At 41.1% G+C, this 24,237-nt stretch overlaps 1 long non-coding RNA gene and 1 gene segment (V, D, J or C); one reads left to right on the top strand and one right to left on the bottom strand.

Moving 5' to 3' along the window:
* The first annotated feature begins 592 nt into the window (after positions 1-592).
* On the top strand, positions 593-22,365 carry LOC113633996. The segment is given in 2 exon segments: positions 593-660; positions 21,837-22,365. Coding segments are annotated over 2 exon segments (375 nt in total).
* Positions 684-4,308, bottom strand: LOC125145737. Its single transcript, XR_007144172.1, has 2 exons — positions 4,054-4,308; positions 684-2,116 (listed from the first exon to the last, which is right to left on the bottom strand). It is a non-coding gene; the product is annotated as an uncharacterized LOC125145737 (long non-coding RNA).
* Positions 22,366-24,237: the final 1,872 nt, after the last annotated feature.

Here is a 24,237-nt window from a genome sequence, read left to right as displayed (position 1 = left end):
TGTGTGGTCACTGGAGTGTAACAGAGGTTTTTGTACGACGGCTTCATTAGAATGTATCACTGTGGTACACTTTCGGTGGAGGAACCAAACTCATCATCAGTAAGTCTCTCTTCTTTATTCAACATTCCATTCATTTATTTTTATCGTTTATCAAAATATTAAATACAGTTTAGACAAATAGAAAAATGTGGACATCATAAAGAATTTCTGTTTGTTTATTCATTTATTCATTTGTATGTCTTTATAATTTGGAGATAAGGAATGTGGAGTATGTTTTGATGATGAGACAGTTTCAGTAAAATAAAAATAAGAGAGAGGAAATTAAAAATCAGGAGTTAGCTGTTAGCTGAATAAGTAGACAGTGTGTTCATCAGTAAACAGCACTTTCACATTCACAGCTTCTGAAGTTCATATTGTGTGCTGTGAAGGACATGGTAGAAAACTTCATCCTGTGTCTGTTAGCCTTCTGTCATGTTACTGATGGACTGATTTTGAATCTGGAAACAAAGATAAACAGTGTGTAGAAAGGTGGATGTGGTGTGATGTGGTTATTTCCATCAAAGTCCGAGTGTCTCCAGAATAGAACGAGGACCTAGGAAATGTTCTCCTGCTGAGTAGTTCTACTGAAGTGCAGTGATGTGAAGAAGCAGTAATGAGTAAATGTTGTGTAAGCGTGTGTAAAGGTGTGTTTATTGTGTGTTTGTGGTCTACAGAAGGTCCCACGGTGAAGCCCTCCGTGTCTCTGCTCCCTCCCTCCTCTCTGCACCAGTCTGAGGAATCGGCCTCGCTGCTCTGCCTGCTGTCTGCCTACTCTCCACAGGGGGCGTCGGTGAGCTGGACGGTGGACGGCTCGGCGGTGAATCACGGGGTCTTGACCAGTGCAGAAGAACAGAAGAAGGACGGTTACACACGCAGCAGTACCCTGACCCTCAGCCAAGCACTCTGGGAAAAGGGGGAGGAGTTTGTCTGTACGGTCTCCCACGAGGGCGTGGATCATCCGGTCACGTTCAGAAAGAGCCAGTGTTAAGGCTAACAGCTCCAAGATAGAACTGAACACTGAGCTGCTTCCACATCCATCTACAATAGAGTTTCAGTTCTACACAATGCTGACATTTCTGTCTTTACTCTCTTCACTGTCCTGTTGCTCTTCCTGTAGTTTTGCTCTGCTGAAATAAAGCTTCATTTTGGACATTGTGTGTTCTTTTCTTGGAGTTAATAGTCATTATCAGTGTGAGGAGAGAGTGTGTTTAGCTGTAGATTCAGGGCTGTGTGTTGTGCTTCAGTGAGTTTGGATGAAGAAAGTTGAACATCTGGTGAAAGTGCTGCTCTATTCTGGGAGAAAGAGGATCACTCAGCCGTCTTCATGTAAATCTCACTTCCTCTACACTGCTCTCTGATTTCCTGCTTAAAACTGACTCTGTGTGTTTATCTGGGTGTGGAACAGGAAGCTGGTTTCATGTCTTTCTTTAGAGCAGGATTTATGGTTGAGGGAACTGACATTACACAAAACATTTCATTCTCAAAGCAATCAATGTTCTGATTAATTTATATCAGACTTATATCTTATATCAGAATTTATATCAGAAAGGATTTTTTTGTTTAAATTGATTGAAAAAGTCTGATAAATTTCCATTTCACTTGTGGAATGTAAAACCAGTGTACTGATAAAATAAATCTGTATTCCTACTAAAATCCTTCACAGTCTGCAAACACACTCCAGTCTATTATTAATTATTATTTAATATTATAATTATTATTTAAATGCTCCTTTCTGAATTTCTTTCTTTGTGGCTTTCATCTAAAATCTATGTAGAAGACTCTGTGAGAACAGCAGCTGTGTCCATACTAGATTCAGTAGGGTTTTGTCACAAGAACTGTGTAGTCCATGACGGCCATGTTTGTAGCCAGTGAATCACTTCTAATGATTGGAGGTGATGTGACAGAAACCACCAAAGGCCACTCTGTGAGACCTGAGGGTTGTTGGATCGGGTGCTCTTGGTGAGTGTCATGGAACTCTTGGATGAGTCCAGGATCAAGGACATCATGAGCAGAGACCCAGGACTGTTCCTCTGGGCCATATTAACCCCACTCAATGAGGTATTTAAGCCAGGAATTTCTGTGTTCAAAGACAAAGTATGCCAGTTAGCGTTCAATGTTGGGGGTAGTGAGTTGGCTACAACATTTATCTTGGAGATAAAGGAGGAGGCTTGGGTCAAGGTCAGGTTTTTAATCAAAGTTTTGATAACCCCTAGCTTAAAAGATTTCTGCACATAGCCGGTCCTAAAGGAAGAATTAATTTATTTATGTATTTATTATAGAATGAGTTAAGGAGCTGCTGGAAATATCTGCTTACATGTGGATCAGGGATCCAGTATGCTGTTGTAAAAAATCTTAGTAGAAATAATTAAAATATTATTCCTTACAATACTATAACCAAAGTAAAGTATTAGGTCTTGCAAAATATTACAATTGCTGTCATAAGACATATGTAGGTGATGTTGTAGGCCAAAGATGTTTATTTATATGCATATTTACTTGTTATGTAGAACAGTATGTAGGTTCTTCGGGGGCGAAGGTGTGTGTGCGCGTGGGTGCGTGGGGGCGCGCACGCGGGCAAGTGCCCGTGTCCGCGGGTCAAGGTGGGTGGTTTTTATTTTAGCCAGGATGTCGCGAGAGTTCTTGTTTTTCTTGATTGATTTTGCATGACATGCTCTTTTTGGGGGTTTTCATTTGTTAATTTTAATTTGGCAACTTTGTTACTTTTAATTTGGCAATTTCTCTTATAATTTGTTGGCTGATTGACCACAATAAAGAAGTCATTCTCATCCAGGTCTGAGGAGTTTTCTCAGTATTTTTGTAGTAATTATAGAGTTAACAGTTAAGTTTAACTAAAACAGTCTTTAGTAACCAAAAAGTCTAAGTGTGGAGATCACCCTGCGATGTGTCGACTTGGAGACCGGCTCTGAGTTCCGACATTTAATGGCGACCCAGATGGGACTTCAAAGGGGCTAGCGTGACCTGTGTCCGGGACCGGGACCACTCTCTCTGAAGGATCACAGAGGCCGGCCATAATAATAAGGTAAGTAGATGCCTGTTATTTTCAAAGTCTGTGCATAGTGAATCTGTGGCCTGAAAAGGGAGGGGTGGCCCTGGGAGGCGGACAGCTGCCCTTGAAGTCAAGAACTCTTAAGGGTGAAATACAGTATAATAACTGGATGAAATAGGAAATAGATAAAGTTGTTTTGATTTGTGACTGTGTGAGTGGCAGGGTAAAATCTCATGTGCGGATTCTGTTGTGAGAGGCACACACACTTAGACAGAGAGAGAGGTGTGTGTGTGTGACAGGCATAATCTCATGAGTGAGTTCTGTCGTGAGAGACACGCACACGGAGAAAGAGGGAGAGGTGTGTGTGTGTGACAGAAAAAATCTCATGAGTGAGTTCTGTCGTGAGAGACACGCACACGGAGAAAGCGAGCGAGAGACAGAGTGAGGGGGTGTGTGTGTGTGTGTGTGTGACAGGAAAAAACTCATGAGTGAATTCTGGATTCTAGATAGGGTAGGGTAGGGCCCCCCCCCCCCCCTCCGGGGGTACGGTAAAGTGCCTGGGGGTACGGTAAAGTACCCAGTATTTATAAGTGTTTATATACGTGCACGTTATCATCATAAGTATACGGCGATACACAATGATAAGTGGATACGGCAACGTACACATTGATAAGTGGACAGAGCCAAATGAGTATTCATAAATAAGTGTACGCCATATAAGTATACATAAATGATACGTGTACGGTGTGTAATGTGTATGAATTGTTTATGTGCACATGTGTATTTGTGTATTGTCAAACTGAATGACGATTCAGTTTGATGTGTGATAAAGTACAAACAAGCAATTGTGAAGTGTTTTATGGCACTTATAAGATCTTATAAAATGAGTTGCAACGGAAAAAAAGCGCTAAGTCACACAAGCAGAACATAACATTTATTTAAGTTACACAAGCATTCAGTTATAGCAGAGAACTGTATGAGACACACTGAGTGAAAATAAGATTCACCTGATTCATCTGATTCACCTTGCTTCATAGTTTTCAATATTTTTTCATAAATCCCCAAGGGTCCAAGAAGTATCTAAGCCTTTTAATCCAAATTGCTGTGCTCGCCTTACAATAGTTATTTTTCTGACCGAACACTATACACGGAGTTTACTCCCGTCCATTTTTTTTCCCGGCTCTCACTTCCTAGTTGATGAACTACAAATTCTGTGTCATATTTGTAGTCCAGCTCACATGAGCCAATAGGTGCCCCGTAGAGCAGAGATAGACAATCTTAGAAGCCAATACCCGGAACTCCCGCCGTTTGTGTGGCAGTCAGTTGTGGGCCAGCCAGTAACAAGTAGCGAGACCCTGATATCTCTTTAGCCAATAAGGAGACGATTTCAACGAGGAGCGATAAGGGCCATCTGGCAAGGGGCCAGGTGTGCCTGCTACTGAGAACACTGTGAAAACAAGACTGTTATGACTTAAGTCCCAAAGCTGAACACACACATACACAGAACAGGTTTTCTGAGTTTTTCTCTTTTTGTGAGCAGATACTAATGCCTAGTGAGAAAAAACATTCATATAAAATTAAATCATTTTAAGTTTGTTAAAGAATTTAAACAATTATTGGGCCATTCTTTTTGACTTTATAAAAAAATTGTTTTTGTTGGGGAAAGTTTTTTAGTAGTGTTAAACCAGGTGTAGGTCATTTTGTTTTATCTTTATTTTTTGTTTTTGTTTTATCTATTTTATGATTAACCTTTGTTTTATTTTTGTTGTTATTTGGTTATATGGATCCCATCAGCTAAAAATCTATGCAATCGGCTAGTTTTCCTGGGTCCACACATATGCATAGTCATACATACATAGAATCTGGTTTTAATTCATAACAGGACTGACATAAACTACAATATGATTTATAATTACATTAATAACCTAATGTAGTGTTTTTTTCCACAGAAAGCATTTTGCCAGTAAGGCCTAGAATCACCCTGACATTTGTAACACACACAGAGAGATTGTTTTGGTTCCAATAAGATTGTTGTTTTTTTCTTTCTCTCTTTTCTGAGTGTTAGAGGTTTTAGAAGCTGAAAACTTGGAGTATTATCTAACCGAGTGGAATTACATGATGTTATAAGTTTTATTTTTTATTTGTATTTTTTTCCTTTTTGACAATGTAACAACAATTTAATTTTTAAAACTTAACAATTTGTTTTGATTATTTATCTAAGTGATTTAACTGGTAGTTTATTTGATTTTATTTGATTTATTAGTGAGTTAATTAATTGAATAGGTCAATACTTGGTTGAGTATGTAATTATTTGAATGTGCAGTTGATTGATTTTAATCAATTTTAATTTAATTTTCATTTTAATTGAAGTTATACTTATTGGACTTATACTCTGATCTTGATATCTGCCTTGTCTTTCTTGAGAATTATACTAGAAGGAATCCTGCACAACCCCGTTTACCAGAAAAAGAATAAACATTCAACTGTAAATAATTACAGAACCACGTGACAGTGCCACAAGGGCGAGACAAGGGTGCATGATGGAGAAAGGTAAAAGAACTTAATTACTCCAGCTGCAATTGTAATAATAAAGCACAAGAAGGCTGAAAAAGAAATTAAGAAGTACATGAAAAAATGGCAAGACCGGACAAAAGGAGGATTGCAGTGGCCTGAAGGAGGGACGTTTGATGAGGTAAAATGTAGGAAGATGAGAGTAAGTATAAAATGCTGGGGAGAAGTAAAAAGCATGAGAATTTTTTTTTTGTTTAAATTTTAGTAAGTTTTTTAGGGAAATGTTGTAATATTGCAATGTTGGGCTCTGCTAGGAGCAGAATTTCTGTATTTATACCCACTTTGTCTGATCAGATATACAGAGCATTTAGGCATTTATTTGTAGGGTTGATTGCTTACTGTGCATAATCATATGATGTATGAATGGGCATTTATTGATATGGGTATTGAGAAGAAAATATTTAGGAGAGCTTTTGTTTCTGTTTTGCTTTTGTTTTTGTTCTGTCACTTTTGGTGTGGTTGGTCTGTGATTGGTTGCAGTGATAGGCCCTAAATCAGCTCTTTTCTACTGAAAAGCATAGGCGAACATTGCACTTGCTACACAGTGTGTTTGTGTATCCACAATTGCAGTAAACTGGAAGAATAGACTAACTGAAAGAGAAATCTACATATTATCCAGCATATCCATTTGCACCTGTCCCTGTAATTATGGTCTAATTGAAAATAAGTATAAATTTAACAGAAAAGCACATTTAGAAATGAATTACAATGAATCATCTTACAGATTAAATTTCGATTTGTGATGATGTAAGAAGTGCAGTGTCTTTATGTAAGGCATAAGGCATAAGGCTATTTTGACTACCACTTTGGCCCAAAGTTATAGAATTACAGCATGGACATAACAAGCTCTAGTTTTCCAAAATAACTAAATATGCATGTGTTCTAGACATTGTAATGAACACAGAAAAATTAATTTTTGAGGAATTTTATTCGGATCTTGACAAAACCAGTCATGGGAAAAAAAATAGATAAATAAATAAACTTTGCAGGTATGGTGAGTTCATGGACAAATAAACAAGGTGGTGTTGTAATTCTGCAACGGTGGGCTTTACAGGGTTAAAGGGGTTAAAGGGAGAACAGAGTAAAGAACAGGAGTAAGAGTAGGCTACAGCCCCACCCTCAGGTGAATGTGAGGAGCAACCCCCATCTTATAACAAACATTACAGATCTGAATACAACGGGATCCATCAATACAGTTGGGAGAAGGAAGCGAAAGCACGTGAAATAGAACTGGAGATTATAGGAGGGCAAGTCAGAGGAGTAGTCTGGCAGATGTCAGCAGAAAAAGAACGTCCCAAGGGAGAGCAAGAAGACTGCCCTCCCATGGTAAGGGCGGCAGCAGAGGAGAAGAAGGAAAATACCCAGAATGCCCAGAAGGGGCTACAGGAGGAAGAGAGGAAGCGCTGGAAGATGATGAACACCGACTACTGTACTGGAACAGTGAGGTGGAGAAAGCTAATGCCCGATGGGAGGAAGGGGACTCCCACTTATCGTGGCAGCAAGCAGAGAAACGTAATATGGAGTGGTTGACTGAATACACACGCCCGCCAGGTTTAAAAAGACACAGCACACCGACTCCCTGGGCAAGAGAATACATTAAGCCACGAATGGAAAATGTCTGCCAGCCGGGAAGGAGAGGATCAATAAAAACCGGGCAGATGGAACATCATAAGAACCTCAGCGAAGCACAGGGGTCACTAAGCAAACCAAACGACTGTGCGACAAAAAAGACCCTCATAGCTGTCCAGGAGGAGCAAGAAAAGAAACAACAAACCAAGGCAGATGGGAATTCATCACCCAACAGAAATAAAAAGACAGGGGAGGTGCGGCAACGGCGTCAACAGCTGGAGGAAGGTACAGAGATGCCCGGCGAGAGAATAAAAGGACGGAGTAACCGAAAGTCCCTCACCCCAATGGAAATAGTGAGTGATGACGAAATAAGCTCAAGGGCGGCCCCAGTGGATGTGGAGCCCCCGCACGATATAAGAGGAGTAAGAGTGAGACTGGAGGGGGAAGTGCAGTTGACCCCCCTGGAAACAGAAGGCGTGTGGCAGAAGGAAGAGCAGGAAAGAGCAATAAGGGAAGCTTTGGAACGAAGCCAGAAAACAGATGTGACGATGGAGGAGTTACGAGGTCAGGCATCACGACTGGAGATGAAAGTGGAGGAATTGGAGTTGGAATATAAATACTTGGAGGAGAAACAGAAACGATCGGAGAAACAATTTAAAAATCTCCAAAGAACAAGGAAGGCACGGAAGAAGTTAGACAAACAAAAATGGGGCGACATCCAAAGAAACAGACACATGCAGACCCAATCCCAGACGGGAAGAGGTAAAGGTGGGGAGACGCAGCAGGTGACCCCCGAAAGTGAGAGCTCCAGTGAAGAAGAGGAGGAGACAGAAGCACTGAGAGCAACACAGCTCCCCCTGATAGTTAAAGGAAAGCAAATGCATTATGTGCCATGGACATTTATGGATGTGACTGGATTGGTAAAAAGACTGCCAAGTGTGTGCGAAAGAGCACAAAGGTGGATCACAAAGTTCAAGGAACAAACGACCCTTACAAAGTTTGGCTCTGGGAGATCTGAAGGCAATCCTATGCCAAACCATAGGAAAAGCAAAAATGATGGAAATACTCCACCTTGCTGGATTAGGAAGAGAGGCAGATGATCCAAGGGGAGATGGAACAACCTTCGGCCCATACAGGAATGACCTGTGGGATCAGTTAAGGACGGCCTACCCAACCAAGGCAGACCCAGGAAAAGTGGAAAAAATAAAGCTGGAAGAAGGGGTTGCCGAGTTCATACTGAAACTCCAGGAGTCCTGGAGAGAGGAGATGGGAGCAGCATGGGATGAGACACTCACAAGTGAGATACTGTTTAAACTCATGACCAACTGGAAACAGTGGTGGGTCTAAACACCATGCCACCTTCGAAGCCACCTTCGAAGCGAATGTAATACACCATACAGAGTTACACAGAAAGAGGAAGCGGGAGGCAAAGAAGGCTGCAAAAGATTTAGTAGTGCAATTGCACAAGGCACAGCTGGGAGAACTAGCAAGAAAGGTAATGAAAAGAAGAAGAAGGAAGATAAAGTCTATGCCTCAAAACAGGCGGCAGTCATGGTGGCTCCAACCGCTGCTGAGGCCGCACCACCTCAAAATGGAGGAGTACCACAAGTGATGGTGACACAGTCACAGCCACTGCCTCCAACCATGATGCAATACCCAATGCAATACCCAATGAGTTTTCCCATGAATCCTCAGTATGCACCTCAACAGCGTGGCTGGGGACCACCCAGAGGTCGGGGAAGAGGAGGGCAGGGAGGACAACCTCCACAAAGACCGGCCTGGAGAATAGGAGGACAAGGGAGAAGAACCTGCTGGAATTGCAATCACCCAAGTCACCTGAGACAAGACTGTCCCTACCTACAGTATGGAGCACTAGGAGGGGTCATGGGAAGCCAAGGACAGACACAGATGCCTGCTCCAATGCTTCAACAAGGAGTAGGGCAGTCAGGAATGCAGCATGCACTCGCAGCAACACCACAAGGAGCTGGGAATTGGGCAGGCCAATGGATGGGCCCAGGATTTCAAGGACAAGCCCCAGCACCACCTGGAGGGGGCCCATTGGGCCCAGCCCCAGGAGGAATGTGAAGAGGCCCAGAGAAGCCAGAGGGGGAGCTGGTGCAGCGTACCACCTCATTGCATCCTGCACAAGAACCAACAATTATGGTGGGAATTGGAAGTGAAGTACAGGCCCCATTCCTGATTGACACAGGAGCAATATTTACAAGCATTGGAAAAGAATATTTACTATATTTCCCAGACACTCTAACTAATCTACTTGGGGGAGATGTGCTCTGCAAACTAGGAGCTAAAATACACTGTGGGCCAACAGGAGTGTGGATAACACTCCCAGAAATGTTAGCTCGACAATACCTAGTAGTAAGCCAAGAAGAAGAAATGACAGAACTGGACAAGGTGTTTTGGATGGAAATCAAGGACAAAGATACATCAAAAATATGGCAAGAATACTCAGAATGGAAACCATGGCTAAACTACATACGTCCAGACTGCCGTGAGGCTAGAGGACCATGGCATTGTACCCTGAAATATGATGAAGGGGGAAAAGATGAAGAATATGCATCATTATGGGAAGAACGACTAGAAGGGAGAAAATATCACATCAGCACGCACAGCATAATCCTTGGTCGGCAAGGAGTAGCTACATATGCTGTACTCCTGAACTGATTCAAGAGAGGTATCAAGTTGGAGACACAGTCTCCCACATCTCCCTGATGATCGGGCAAGGTTATGAATCAAAAGACTTAGGGCCCATGATGAGAGAAGCAGGGAGGGTAGAGAAATGGAACACAACAAGATATTCTAGGGTATGTGTGTCGGAAGACAAAACGTTCCTAAAGATAGATTATAAGGGGACAGAACAAGTAGTAGCCACCACCATGCTAGTTAGTCAGCAGACAAAACTACAGGTGAGAGTAGAAGTGGAGGTACAGATGTAACAAGTAGAAAACGAAGAAGAGCTGACAGTGAAAGAAGTAGAAGAATCACTAAGTAAAGTCCCAGAGCAATTGTGGACTAAACATGCAACAGATGTAGGACTAGTCAAATCAGCAGGATTAGCAAAAATACAAATCAGACCTAACACTTCACTACCCTATCAAAGACAATATCAATTATCCAAAGAAGCGGAAGAAGGGATAGGGCCAACTATTAAAGGGTTATTAGAAGCAGGGGTTTTAATCCCCACTAGGAGTCAGTGCAATACTCAGATTTTTTCCGATCAAAAAGCCAAACTTAGATAAATGGAGTTTGGTACATGATTTAAAACCAGTCAATTAAAATAGTGGTAGCTGTGACCCCAATAGTCCCAGATCCACAAACGTTGTTATCAAATATACCAGAGGGAACAAAATGGTATACAGTAATTGATCTATGTTCAGCCTTTTTTAGTATCCCATTGCACCCAGACTCTAAGAGCAACAAGGATATTGTGAAAATCCATCGATATTCAACCAAGTACTGACCAGAGATCTGGTGAATTTATAAATGGAGAGCCTGACTTACTGATTTGTAGCCAATGGAAAGAGCAATGCGTACAGGATTCAATAACAGTACTGAAAGCCCTAGCAAACAATGGGCACAAGGTTAGTAAAGAGAACTACAATTCTGCCAGAGAAAGGTGGAATATTTAGGACGAGTTCTAGAAGGAACAACACGAAGAATATTACCGGCTCATGTGTAAGCTATACGGGATACACCACAACCTCAAACTGTGCGCCAGATGTTGTCATTCCTGGGCATGGCAGGATTTAGCAGACCATGGATATGCGAATTTGCCTTAAAAGTACAACCACTTAGAAACATGTTAAAAGCTGCAGATCAGGCTAAGCCCAATACACAGCTGACATAGACACCAGAAGCATCCGCAGCCTTCGAGATGTTGAAGTGCACACTAGCCTCAGCCCCAGCACTGGCCAGTCCAGATTACAGCAAACGATTTCGCCTATACGTGTCAGAAAGACAGGGCTTTGCATCGGCAGTACTAATGCAGCAACAGCAAGGGGTAGGAAAACTTCAGCACCGCATTGGATAACGTTGAGAAGGGCATACCACCATGTTATCGTGCTCTATCAGCAGCAGCATTTGCATATCAAAAGGCTTCTACCATCACAATGGGTCACCCCGTGACCCTGTATACATCACATTATTGACAAGTTAAGCGTTCGTAATAACCAATTTCCAGAGGGCTGATGGTTCAACTATCTCCCATGGACCAGCCATAGCAGAACTGCTGGCAGCGATACAGATGCCTAAAAAATTAGCTATTGTTAAGTGCAGAGCTCACAGAACAGATGGAACAACAATAACAAAAGGAAACACTGCAGCTGATGAAGCAGCTAAAAAGGCAGCAGTAGGGGATGGATGCATAATGGCACTCATGCAGGGAGAAGAGCCAGATGCAGGTCCAGGAGAGATGTCAATGGAAGATGTGAGGGATGCACAAAACACAGCCAAAACGGAAGAAGTAGAACAGTGGAGAAAGCGAGGTGAGTCCGGCTACGCATGGCACAGCAGTGGAGGAACCACATAACCAAGTAGAACCAGGAGACTACGTGTACATCAGAACATTCAAGAGAAAACATTGGAGACAGCCAAGAAGAGAAGGATCTTTTAAAGTGGTGTTAGCTACCCCCACTGCAGTCAAGGTCGAAGGTAAGGAATACTGGTATCACCTTAATCATTGTTGTCGTGCGACAGCTGTAGCAGATACTGGCGAAGAACCTTCAACCTCAAAGACAAGGGCGCAGCCCCAAACACAGCCACTCGCCGTAGAACAAAGCTGGGCTAAATGTGGCAGTTCAGGCAATAGTAAATGCGAAAACCCACCGCTCCAGGGTGTGGGGGAGTCCGAGGCACTTCAGGATTACGTTAAAGTGAACAGTATTAACCAATACAATACCACAGCTGACGGCATCGAGGGAAACCTCTATCGATAGTGGCTGACAGAAACCACTCACCAGGTTGCTGCAAACAGTATCTGTGTAATATGCCATGACCGGTCTAATCAAACTCCCTATGTAATGCCTGCTAGAGTTGTGGACGAGTGTGATTAATCTCCATATAATGATACATATGTATGTCCTGCACTTTGCCTGCTGGGTTCAGCAGCCAGAACACATGGGCCGAAATGGATGGGCAACATAAGTAGATCATGTGCGTATCAGCCGGTAGCCGCGCCATTTCCTACGGATATGACTGTTCAGATACGGCCTAACCAGAAGTTTCCACTATGTATTAAGTCAAGAGGATCAGTGTATGTTGGTTTAATTGGATCCAGACTCATTCCCACTGCTAGACGAGAACAATAGTGATTCGGACTGGAACTAGTTGCGCATATACAGGACTGTAACATATTGGTGTGTGTCCCTGTTTGTCTGTACCCCCTATGTGTGTATATCTTTTATAAGTGTTGTGTACACGAGGCACCACATTACTGGTGATGGCCTTAATGCCTTAACTGTGACTGAATCCAGACTGACTACACACAAACTTTTCTGTACATATGCTTACATAATGGGTGTTGGTATTTTGGTATTTTGTGTCTACTGGTCTATTGCCTGTCTCTCTGTTGTCTGTAAGGCTTTGTTGCAGGCTATGTCGAACCCACGGAGTGACCAGAGATGAGTCCAGCGACCCTTCACTTGTGCCCGGTTAGAGGCGAGCCCACGGGGTGTCACTTGTTGCCTTGATAACGCTCCTGGTACTGCTACACGTGCATCCAACTGGACAATGAGGTGGACCTGTCTGACTTCATCTGGGGGGACTTCCACCTGGGTGTATCACCACATCGCACCTGGCTAACATACCCTTCCCCGCCGACGGCTGACACTTGGTTCACGTTGCTTGAGGACACACGCCCCATATCACTTATCCTTGCACACGCAGATCTAGTCCTCCCTGAAGGACTGTGGGTTCATTCTTGCCACCAGAATGATTATTCTCTGGACAGGGGATTGTTTTTGCAGGTACACACATATGAGGTACGTCGTTCCTTATGTGTGGCCTCGACATATGGACGTGGACATGCACGTGCGTATATTATTTCCCACCATATACGGCAGGCCGCCGTACGCCAGTACTGTACGTTATTCTTTTGTGTATATAAACTCTGGACATCTCACACCAAAGATGTGCAACAAGGTCTACAGGATATGCAAGGGCCACCCACTTTCATGGACTCATGGACAGGGGGTGATTCGGATGCGCTTGCTCCCATAACTCGAGCTTTCCACGCTTATCGCCACAAAGACATTTGGAGATCCCTACGCGCAGGCCGTCACATTAGAGCCCCCTTGCCACAGTGGATTCAAACCATGCAGCGCAATCACTATTGGTGGTGGTCATAGGGACAGCTAGTTTTCTTATGCCCTGCAACTGTTTTTGTGTGTTTTTTGTTTGTTTATTATGTTTACCATACCTTTAGTATGTTTATGCTGTATGTTTCGGTGACCCTGGTGACACTGCTTTCACTGTCGCGCTATATATGCGGGCGGAGTGAGAATTTTCCCTCAAATCTGGCATCTAGAGGGTTTTTCGCTCACTCCTGGCTCACCTTTTGAGATAGAGCATATGTGAATTGTGGGTGAATATTTTGAGTAATGTTTTGTTTTATGTTATTGTGTTTATGTTTTATGTATTATGGGTTTTTTGTTTTCATTGTGGGGAGTAATATTCTGTTTTATGTTATTGTGTTTTATGTATTATGGGTTTTTGTTTTCGTTGTGGGGGAATGTTGTAAGTTGTTGTAGAGGTCGTCGTGATTAGATAGATATATGGGTTAGTGGAAATGACAAGGTAGTCCAGAACACTGCAACATAAGTTTGGTAAGACTTTACAGTCTCACAGGGGGGAACCCACGCCCCCGAAGAGGCTGTTCTGTGTATCCTGCCGAAATGTTGTAAAAAATCTTAGTAGAAATAATTAAAATATTATTCCTTACAATACTATAACCAAAGTAAAGTATTAGGCCTTGCAAAATATTACAATTGCTGTCATGACATATGTAGGTGATGTTGTAGGCCAAAGATGTTTATTGCAACCAGATTCGGGGCTGTCAGGCCTAGTCAGTCTGAGCACATTTGTAATAACAACTTGTTATGTAGGAGGGAAAAGACCATGGTTCCCAGACCTTAGCTCATAAATTGTTATGGAAAATGAAGAAAACCATGGTTCTCAGACCTTGGTCCATAGCAATAACATGTTATGTAGAATGAATTTTTTTTTTTTTTTGATAATTTTGAAGGGGGTGATTTAAAGGGGAAGGGGATCAAAACAGAAATATTATCTATGACATTATCGATCTATCTGTTTGGTATTAAATTAATGGTCTGAATTTTCTGTCTAAAGTTATCGTTTTTTTCATTGAAATAATTTATGAATTCTTTACTGCTACAAATAGATGGTGTGAACCTTTCGAACAATGTTTTTATTCCTAGTTAATTTTGATACAGTATTAAATAAGAATTTATGATTATTTTTGTCATCTCCAATAAAGCTGGAGAAATACACTGGTCTAGCAGCACTAAGAGATTTTTTGTAGATATGAAGTCTTTCCTTCCATGTTAATAGAAATACTCATAATTTAGTTTGACACCATTTACGTTCTAATTTCCTACCTGATTGTTATAAATTTGTGTGTTGTCACTGTACCAGGGTGCCAGTTTATTCTCTCTAATTACTTTCCTTTTAAGTAGAGCTACAATATCTAGGGTGTATTGAAAAACTGACTCTAAATAATCAGTCACCTGATCAAGTTCTGTGGGTCAGATGGTGATCCAATCATGGATGATAATTGTGGGAGACTGTTGGTAAATCTCTCTGCAGTAGTGGTTATAAATGTATGTTTAACACGGTGACGTGGCAAATTGTAAGTATCGTGTCTTAGGCGCAATTCGAATGAGTTGAACATATATCTAGATTCTTGGTTGACATTGAGCTTATCATCATGAATAACTGCGACACCTCCTCCCCTGCCTGTTATGCGTGGCTGATGTATATAACTATAGCCATTCGGACAAGTTTCGTTTCATGTAACAAACTCGTCTGGTTTGACCCATGTTTCTGTTAAACACAGAACACTAAACTTCTGGTCAGTAATCATTTCATTAGCAATAAGAGCTTAAGATGCAAGATATCGTATATTTAACAGTCCTAGCTTCTGATCAAAGGTGCTGGCTGTGCATTCACTATGATCTAATTTTATGCTAATAAAGTTACTAAAACAAATTTTCTGAATATTTATAGTTTTTTGTTTAGCTCGGGAAACAGACACAGTCTCTATATTGTGAACCCTGGGTGATGACTCACTGCAGCTAGCAGATGGTCAGATTAGCCTGCTTGTCTGCTCCTTGGCCCTAGCAATGGATTGTCACTGATTAACTAAGCCTGTTCTAAAACTATGTGCTACAGAAATGTGGACGGGACGGTGTTCATCTCACTCAGGAAAGTGCATTGGGATGGGACCAGTGCTTTAACTCTCTACATTTGAATATCTTGTCTTCTGGTAAAGTAGGTTCCTGTCTTTTGTATACTATCTGCTTAACTCACTTTGTTCTAGAGTAGTGTGATTTGAATTGTGTTATATTCTATACCATTGTTGATTTTTATAGTGTTGGTCTTTGTTGTTCTCTCAACTGATTAATCAGGAGTAGTTTCAGTCTCCCTTAAGGTGTGAATTGTGGGCATGGCTTACCTATTTAAATTGAAGGTTCTACGCTACAGACGCTAGTGTCTGTAAGTATCTCTATCTCACATTGTAACATAAGTGTTACATATATTACTGTTTTGTATACGGTACTGTATAAAGTACTGTTTTGATATATTGGTTGACTGCAAACATGTGCCTCAATCCCACCTCTGTACTCAATTCCTACTCTCGCAGACACTCTCATCCACAAAGCAGAGGTCACAATCCCAGTAACCTCATCTACCCTCCTCTGTTGTGTAATTCTCAAACAGTGGTGGTAGGTGGGCTCTGGAATTGTCAGTCTGCTGTAAAGAAAGCTGATTTTATCTCTGCTTTAACTTCCCATTACTCCTTTGATTTTCTTGCTCTAACAGAGACCTGGACGTCCCCACAGAACACTGCTACACCAGCTGCTTTATCCTCTGCCTATGCTTTCTCTCACTCACCACGAGAAACAGGCAGAGGTGGTGGTACAGGTTTATTGTTGTCAAAGAAATGGTGCTTTACACCTCTACTCTTCTCTCATTTAACCATCTCCTCTTTTGAATTCCATGCCATTTCAGTTACCTCTCCTATCAACCTTGTTATCATTGTTGTCTACCGCCCTCCTGGTCCCCTAGGAGACTTCCTGGAAGAAATGGACTCACTGCTTAGTGCTTTCCCTTCCAATAGCTCCCCCCCGACAGTGCTTGGTGACTTCAACCTCTCTTCTGACAAGCTTCAATCTTCTTCCCTCCTGTTTCTTCTCGAATCATTCACCCTGACACTCAACAGCTACATCCCCACACACAAAGGAGACAATGTCCTGGACCTGGTTTTCACCCGTCCTTCTCCAGCTACAGACGTGACGGCTACCCCACAACACGTCTCTGATCATCACCTCGTATCCTTCACCATCACTTTACAGTACCTAAAACTACCTCTCACCCTCTCACTCTTACCCGCTGCAACCTTCACTCTGTCTCCCCCTCAATTGTAGCTTCTGGCACTCTTTCTTCTCTTCCTGATACTGAGTCTTTTCCTCACTACCCTTGGACTCAGCCACAGATACTTTCCTCTCATCTCTTTCCTCAACTATGGACTTCCTCTGCCCTATGTTCACTAAACCCAACTTCTTGTTCTGCTCCATGGCTTTCAGATGTGCTGCGCAACAATTGAAGAGAGCTAAGATCATCCCAGAAAAAGTGGAAGAAATCGCAACTTGATGCAGATCTTAATTCTTACCAAACACTCTTGGCCAAGTTCTCCTCAGATGTGACTTCTGCCAAGACTTCCTTCTACAAGGAAAGACTTGAAGCTTCCTCACATAATCCTCGGAAATTCCACAACATCATCTCCAAAACCCCAAAGCAGCTCATTCCACAAAGACAGCCCATTTGGATGTCTCTGAAAAACTACATGTTGCTAGATCAGCCAAACTGTCATCCATCCTTCTCCTCCTTGACCTCTCAGCAGTGTTTGATACGGTCAACCACAAGACTCTCTTGTCCACCCTCAGGAGTCTTGGGATTTGCAGATCAGCTTGGGCTTCCTACATGGAAGGACGCTCATAACAGGTAACCGCAGACTGAAGTAATTATACTCCCTGCTGAAAAATCCAGCATAAACCAGCATGAATTCCATGCTGGTCCAGACGGGTTTTTACTGGTTCATGCTGGTCAGTGCTGGTATAATGCTGGTATAGTGCTGGTATAGCTGGGTGGCCAGCATAGTCATGGTGTTAAGCAAAACGGGGCTGGTGTAGCTGGTATAACCAGTATGATCTTGCTGGAATGAGCTTTATGGGAACAATCTTTATTTTTGCTTGTGTATGTTTCTATGTAACACATTAATATAAAATTAAAACACAATATATTGGAATCTATTTAATTATAAATGTGTTATTTCTATTGCTCCCTCTTTTGAATAAAGAACTGAAATAACAAAGCTCAAAAAGTTTTGAATAACAAAGAATAAAAACATTTAAAAATAGTTCGTTAGGGATTAAAGTGTCTCCACAAATTAAATATAGTAATACCAACAAATGGTATTCGAAATTACATTTACATTTACATTTACAGCATTTGGCAGACGCCCTTATCCAGAGCGACGTACATAAGTGCTTAAATCTCTAACATTGAATACATTAATGCTGGTTCACTAGGTTACATTCTTAAGATACCAAAGACATTTTTATACCAAAGACATTTTTATACCATTTTATACCAAAATTAGTAAGTGCAAGTGTTCCAGATCACCATGTTTTTGCCACCGTAATTGGGATTTTGTTTTGGGGTAAATAAAAATCTTCCGCTTCTACATGACGAATCTGCTGATCACTGGGAATCAGAATGTTTGCATATGTGAGGTACCTGGATGACGGCTGCATGGCGGTTGTGTTAACTAGCGAAATCAAGGACATTAACTACGACATTTTTGACCAAACTCAGGTTTATTGGGTAGCTACGATGGAAGCAAGACTTCTTCAGGGCACAGATATTAATGCTTAAAGGTATGTAACTTAAGCAGTAGCTGTTTTATCGTAACTCGTTCACTGCACAATATAAACAAATGAGTGAGAGATAGTTTTGTTTTTATAATATTTCAGAGAATAAAGAAAACATAGAGCAGGAGTTGTCTAAAGGCAAACGACTCCGGGTAGCACCTCTTAAAAAAAACATGGTTATCGCCACCACATACTACTTGTTACTCGCTAAAAGAGAGAGCGGAAAGGTAAGACCGAAAATGTGTGTTGTAAAGGTTATATTGAGTAACGTTAGTAAATTACAGTGTGATGGCAAATGTCTTTTTCCAATAAATATTTTAAACAAACTTGCTGGGATTATACTAGCATCCAAAAGACATCATACAGTATGTTGACCAGCACACCAGCATCCGGGGCTGGTCGGCCAGCAGACCAGCAACCAGCACCTAATGCTGGACCAGCATACCACCATCACAAGCTGGTCCCAGCATGCAAAACATACCTTATGCTGGACCAGCAATGCTGTTTTTTTAGCAAGGTGTGACAGATCGATAGTCATTGAGGCAGGACAAAGTAGACTTTTATGGCATGGGGATGATGACGGTTGTCTTGAGGCAAATCTGACAAATAAACAGAAAGTGAAAAAGCCAAAATGGAACCATGACTAAATTGGGACACATTATTCTTACTAGAATTAATTAGCCTCTTAAATAACCTGCAAATCTTATCCACAAAGTGACACAAATTTGATTGGTGGTTAGATTACAGCACATGCAGATATGACTAAACAGGCAAACTGTTAAAAACATCATGTTAGAAAGTCATGTCTTTCGAATCAAAGAATATGTCACGTTTTCAGCAGAAAGTTTAGCAGAGGGATTTCCTCAAATGTTCATGTTATTTCAACAATTACCATCACTTCAAAATCTGACCAAACCTTATCTCTTACGGAAACTGTCTCAATTAATTAGGTCTAATTAGATAAATACTTCAAACTTTTCTACCTCATATTACTCACAGTAGTCTCAAGTCCTGTGGCTAGTCAGAAATCTAACAGTAGAGAACATGCTAGACAGCTAGTGTATCATAATAACGTGGGCAGTTATATTTACTGAATAAAATACCACATTATAGTGAAATCTATTACAAAAATTAAAACCATTTTAGATCGAAATTCTAATTCAGATTATTTTAGCTTTACAGTAGGTTGACAGCTTCTGAAGTATTTTAAACTCCAAAGAAAATGATATAAATTAACATTAAATAAGTTTTCAACTTAAAAATAAACAGTCTCAAAATGATGAGACAAAAATGAGCAGCTTGGAAAACAGGATCTAAATATTTAAACACTGCACAGGAGAGTGAGGTCCTGTACACAACACCTGAACTGAAGGTTTACACACAAATTACAGCATAAATCTAGTGTTGTCTTTTACAGGAAAAAAGTTAACTATTCTATATGAAGTCAATTCTATTTAGTTTTTAATGTAAGGTCATTTGTTAACATTTACATTGTGAAGAATCTTCTCTCTCTATAGATGTACAGAAGAAGCATCTGACAACATGTAGATGATCTACTGAACCACTGAAAGACAAGAAACAACTAAACCATCGATCCTTAACACTGAACTAATGACTTTTCACCACTTTGTTATAGAAGGATGAGAAGGAGATCTTCAGATCTTTGTGCTGCTTATTCAGGAGGAGGATTGTTTATGATATGATCTACTACAGACTGGATACAGTCAGCTATCAGAATGAACATCAGCTTTAATAGAGTTTATAGAATGAAACTTTTAATCTGGAAAGTGAGTTCTAGCAGGTTGAGCTAGAGAGAATGCCGTTGGGGTTGTACAGTGTCATTTCAGTGATTAATGCAGTGGTGTGTTGGAGCTTGTGGATATGGAAAACAGATTAAATTAATATTGACTGTAAATTATTAAAGAACTAATAAGGATTAAACTTCTCAGTGTTGTAGATTTTTGTAGTCGATGATGTTCAGTGGAGTGCAGCTTTAGCAGCTGTTCTCAGATCAGTGTGTGTTTCTGAGTCAGAGCACTTCCTCTACAGCTCAGGGAGGTTTTTGTACAACGCTGTAACACTGTGTGTACGGCCTGCTATCATCCTGCTGACAATAATAATCTCCTGCATCTTCAGCCTGAACTCCAGAGATTTTTAGGTAAAATTCTCTGTCAGACCCACTGCCACTGAAACGATCTGGAACCCCAGTGTAACGTGAATCATCATCATAGATCAGGAGTTTAGGAGCTTCTCCAGGTTTCTGCAGGTACCAGTGAAGATCATCATCAAGGAACTTACTGGATCTACAGGTGAGAGTAACAGATTCTCCTGGAGAAACAGACTGAGATCCTGGAGACTGAGTCAAGACGATTTCCCCAAAGGACTCTAAAGAAAAGGATGCAGAGTTAAAATAATGGAAACAGATGTAGTAATGAGTGTGAGAGTGATGTGATGATGTGTATGAATAATAAAAGTAAAGAGAATGTCTCACGGTGAGCGAGGAGTCCCAGTGTCCCCAGCAGGAGACTCAGTACCATCATCATTGTGCTGTGTGTCAGTGGCTCTGAAAGGACTGAACACACTCTGATCAGCACTACAGCTCTTAAAGTGTGTGTAGTAGTGACACAGAACACATATGCAAACACCACAACTGTGTGTGTGTGTGTGTGTGTGTGTGTGTGTGTGTGTGTGTGTGTGTGTGTGTGTGTGTGTGTGTGTGTGTGTGTGGTCACTGGAGTGTAACAGAGGTTTTTGTACGACGGCTTCATTAGAATGTATCACTGTGGTGGACTTTTGGTGGAGGAACCAAACTCATCATAAAAAGTAAGATTTCTTAAAATTTTAAATGTTAAAAATAGCTCAGTGTCTTAAATATTCTAAATCCAGTGAGAGAATAAATTCAGATGTTTGTGGTGTTTACTTGAGTTCAGTGTCTAGTGATGAATTTTCATTGAGTTTCATCACCAGAATAAAGCTGATCAAAGTTCTGGTTAGTCCATGATGTAAAGAGTAACTAGTGAAGGTTCTGCTGCTGGAACACATTTGTGCTGCTGCAGAGTTTCCAGTTTTGTCTCTGTTGGACTTCAGATCATTTACAGAATAAACTCACTGAGTGTTTCAATGGACCATTCAATGCAGTTACTGAGTAGAACTGAGTGAAGACTAAATCCGATAGAAGATGAATTGTGGTGTGGAGGTAAATCTGGTGGCTTCCATACAGTATGTTCTCTTTGTGTCTTAGTGGACTTGTTTGTTAATAGACTGATGTTTGTCCACTGAAACTGTTCTCAACATGAAGCCTTCCATGTGTCTCTGTTCATTTAGAGTTAGAAACTCAGTTTTAATCCTGCTGAAGGTCATAGAAGTTTCCAGATGTTTCTACTGAATTGTGAGAACAATGTGGATCACTGCTGAACACACGTTAATGTTTCCAGTCTGGATTCTGAAAAAGCAGTAATGAGTAAATGTTGTGTAAGTGTGTGTAAAGGTGTGTTTATTGTGTGTTTGTGGTCTACAGAAGGTCCCACGGTGAAGCCCTCCGTGTCTCTGCTCCCTCCCTCCTCTCTGCACCAGTCTGAGGAATCGGCCTCGCTGCTCTGCCTGCTGTATGCCTACTCTCCACAGGGGGCGTCGGTGAGCTGGACGGTGGACGGCTCGGCCGTGGAGGACGGGGTCTTGACCAGTGCAGAAGAACAGAAGAAGGACGGTTACACACGCAGCAGTACCCTGACCCTCAGCCAAGCACTCTGGGAAAAGGGGGAGGAGTTTGTCTGTAAGGTATCCCACGAGGGCGTGGATCATCCGGTCACATTCAGAAAGAGCCAGTGTTAAGGCTAACAGCTCCAAGATAGAACTGAACACTGAGCTGCTTCCACATCCATCTACAATAGAGTTTCAGTTCTACACAATGCTGACATTTCTGTCTTTACTCTCTTCACTGTCCTGTTGCTCTTCCTGTAGTTTTGCTCTGCTGAAATAAAGCTTCATTTTGGACATTGTGTGTTCTTTTCTTGGAGTTAATAGTCATTATCAGTGTGAGGAGAGAGTGTGTTTAGCTGTAGATTCAGGGCTGTGTGTTGTGCTTCAGTGAGTTTGGATGAAGAAAGTTGAACATCTGGTGAAAGTGCTGCTCTATTCTGGGAGAAAGAGGATCACTCAGCCGTCTTCATGTAAATCTCACTTCCTCTACACTGCTCTCTGATTTCCTGCTTAAAACTGACTCTGTGTGTTTATCTGGGTGTGGAACAGGAAGCTGGTTTCATGTCTTTATTTAGAGCAGGATTTATGGTTGAGGGAACTGACATTAAACACTTATTTAAGTCACAGAAAAATGCCCTGCTTGTCTATTGTATCAATGCCAGGCCATTAACATGTAGATGTAACGATTGTAACATCTATAATGTAGTGATGGGAACTATTCACTATTCACTGAGCCACATCTTTCTACAATACAATGTGTAGAAATTCACAGTGCTGGGAAACGAGTCAAATTGACCCGGTGACTTAAAATCAAGACAAATGAAAGTAACTTTTATTTGAGCATTGTTTTTAAACCAAAAATGAACACAACAGCCAACCACAATATAATATTGCCAATATGAACACGTATATTTATATGTGGGTCGCCACAGAGCACATGTGATGTGTCTTTACATTGTCACAATACACACTATGCACATGACACAATGTACAGAAATACAAACATTTCTAGGTAGAAATGAAGAAGGTGCATATGTGGGCATCTACACAGTATATGATCCAGAGGTGGGAAGTAACGCAGTAAAAATACTTCGTTACTGTACTTAAGTACATGTTTCTGGTATCAGTACTTTACTCCACTATTTATTTTTCGGACTTTTTACTTTTACTCATTACATTTTTACACAAATATCTGTACTTTTTACTTCTTACATTTTCAAAACAGACTCGTTACTTTTAGTATTAAAATACATTTACCTTTCCAAACAATGTCATTTATTAAAGCTACCTCAAACAGTACAAAACAAACCAGTTAAAGTTGAATTTTACCTTTAATCTTTTATTTTTTATGTTGGTGCACAATAGTTTTAAACATTTCTAAGTGAAGGACTGACAGCATAGTTTTCAGGAACAAGAAATATGGTTATATGCTGTATTTCTTATGCTGTTAATCAAGTCATGTCCAATCACACACACACACACACACACACACACACACACACACACACACACACACACACACACACACACACACACAAACGTGTTTGGCAGAAAGAACGTCCCATCAGTGTGTTCAGTTCTAATTTCCAATTTTGTTAAACCTGTTATGGACCTCGCCCCATATTTTCATGATTTTCGCCTACATGACCTACCCACCTAAAAAGTGGTACAGCTCCCACATTCTTTGACACACAGCGGTCACACTGGAAAGAAGAGAGTCTCTAGTTTCAGATACAAGTATCAGAGTGATTCTAGGCCTTACTGACACAAAGTTACAGAGGCTAGAATGGAGGGTTTTGATTTCCGTCTGAGATGTTTATTGATAAACTGATTAATCTTATTGCTGTAAAACATGTTAGGAGCTAAACAACAACTGAGGGTCATAGCCACATGTCTTGGCTTTCACCAAAAAAAAATTCAAATCAAAAGACTCAAAAATGGATTTTATATGAATATTTTTCTACGGACATGTCCGTCCGGTCATGTTTTTCTTGTTTACTTGTTTACTGTATAAATTTGAATTAAAAGACTGCATGGTCAGTTTAAAAGTCCTAAAATGAACAGAGCCTCCCTGTCTACAAGTCTGCTGTGAAAAAAGGCCTGTAACCTGTAACCTGTAACCTGTAACCTGACACCCTGAGCTGTGAGAGTGTTACAAATTTGAGA

The sequence above is a fragment of the Tachysurus fulvidraco genome, chromosome 10, assembly GCF_022655615.1.
Source record: "Tachysurus fulvidraco isolate hzauxx_2018 chromosome 10, HZAU_PFXX_2.0, whole genome shotgun sequence".
Lineage (NCBI taxonomy): Eukaryota > Metazoa > Chordata > Actinopteri > Siluriformes > Bagridae > Tachysurus > Tachysurus fulvidraco.
Note: the sequence above shows the minus strand (reverse complement) of the source record. Positions and strands in the feature narration are given on the sequence as shown.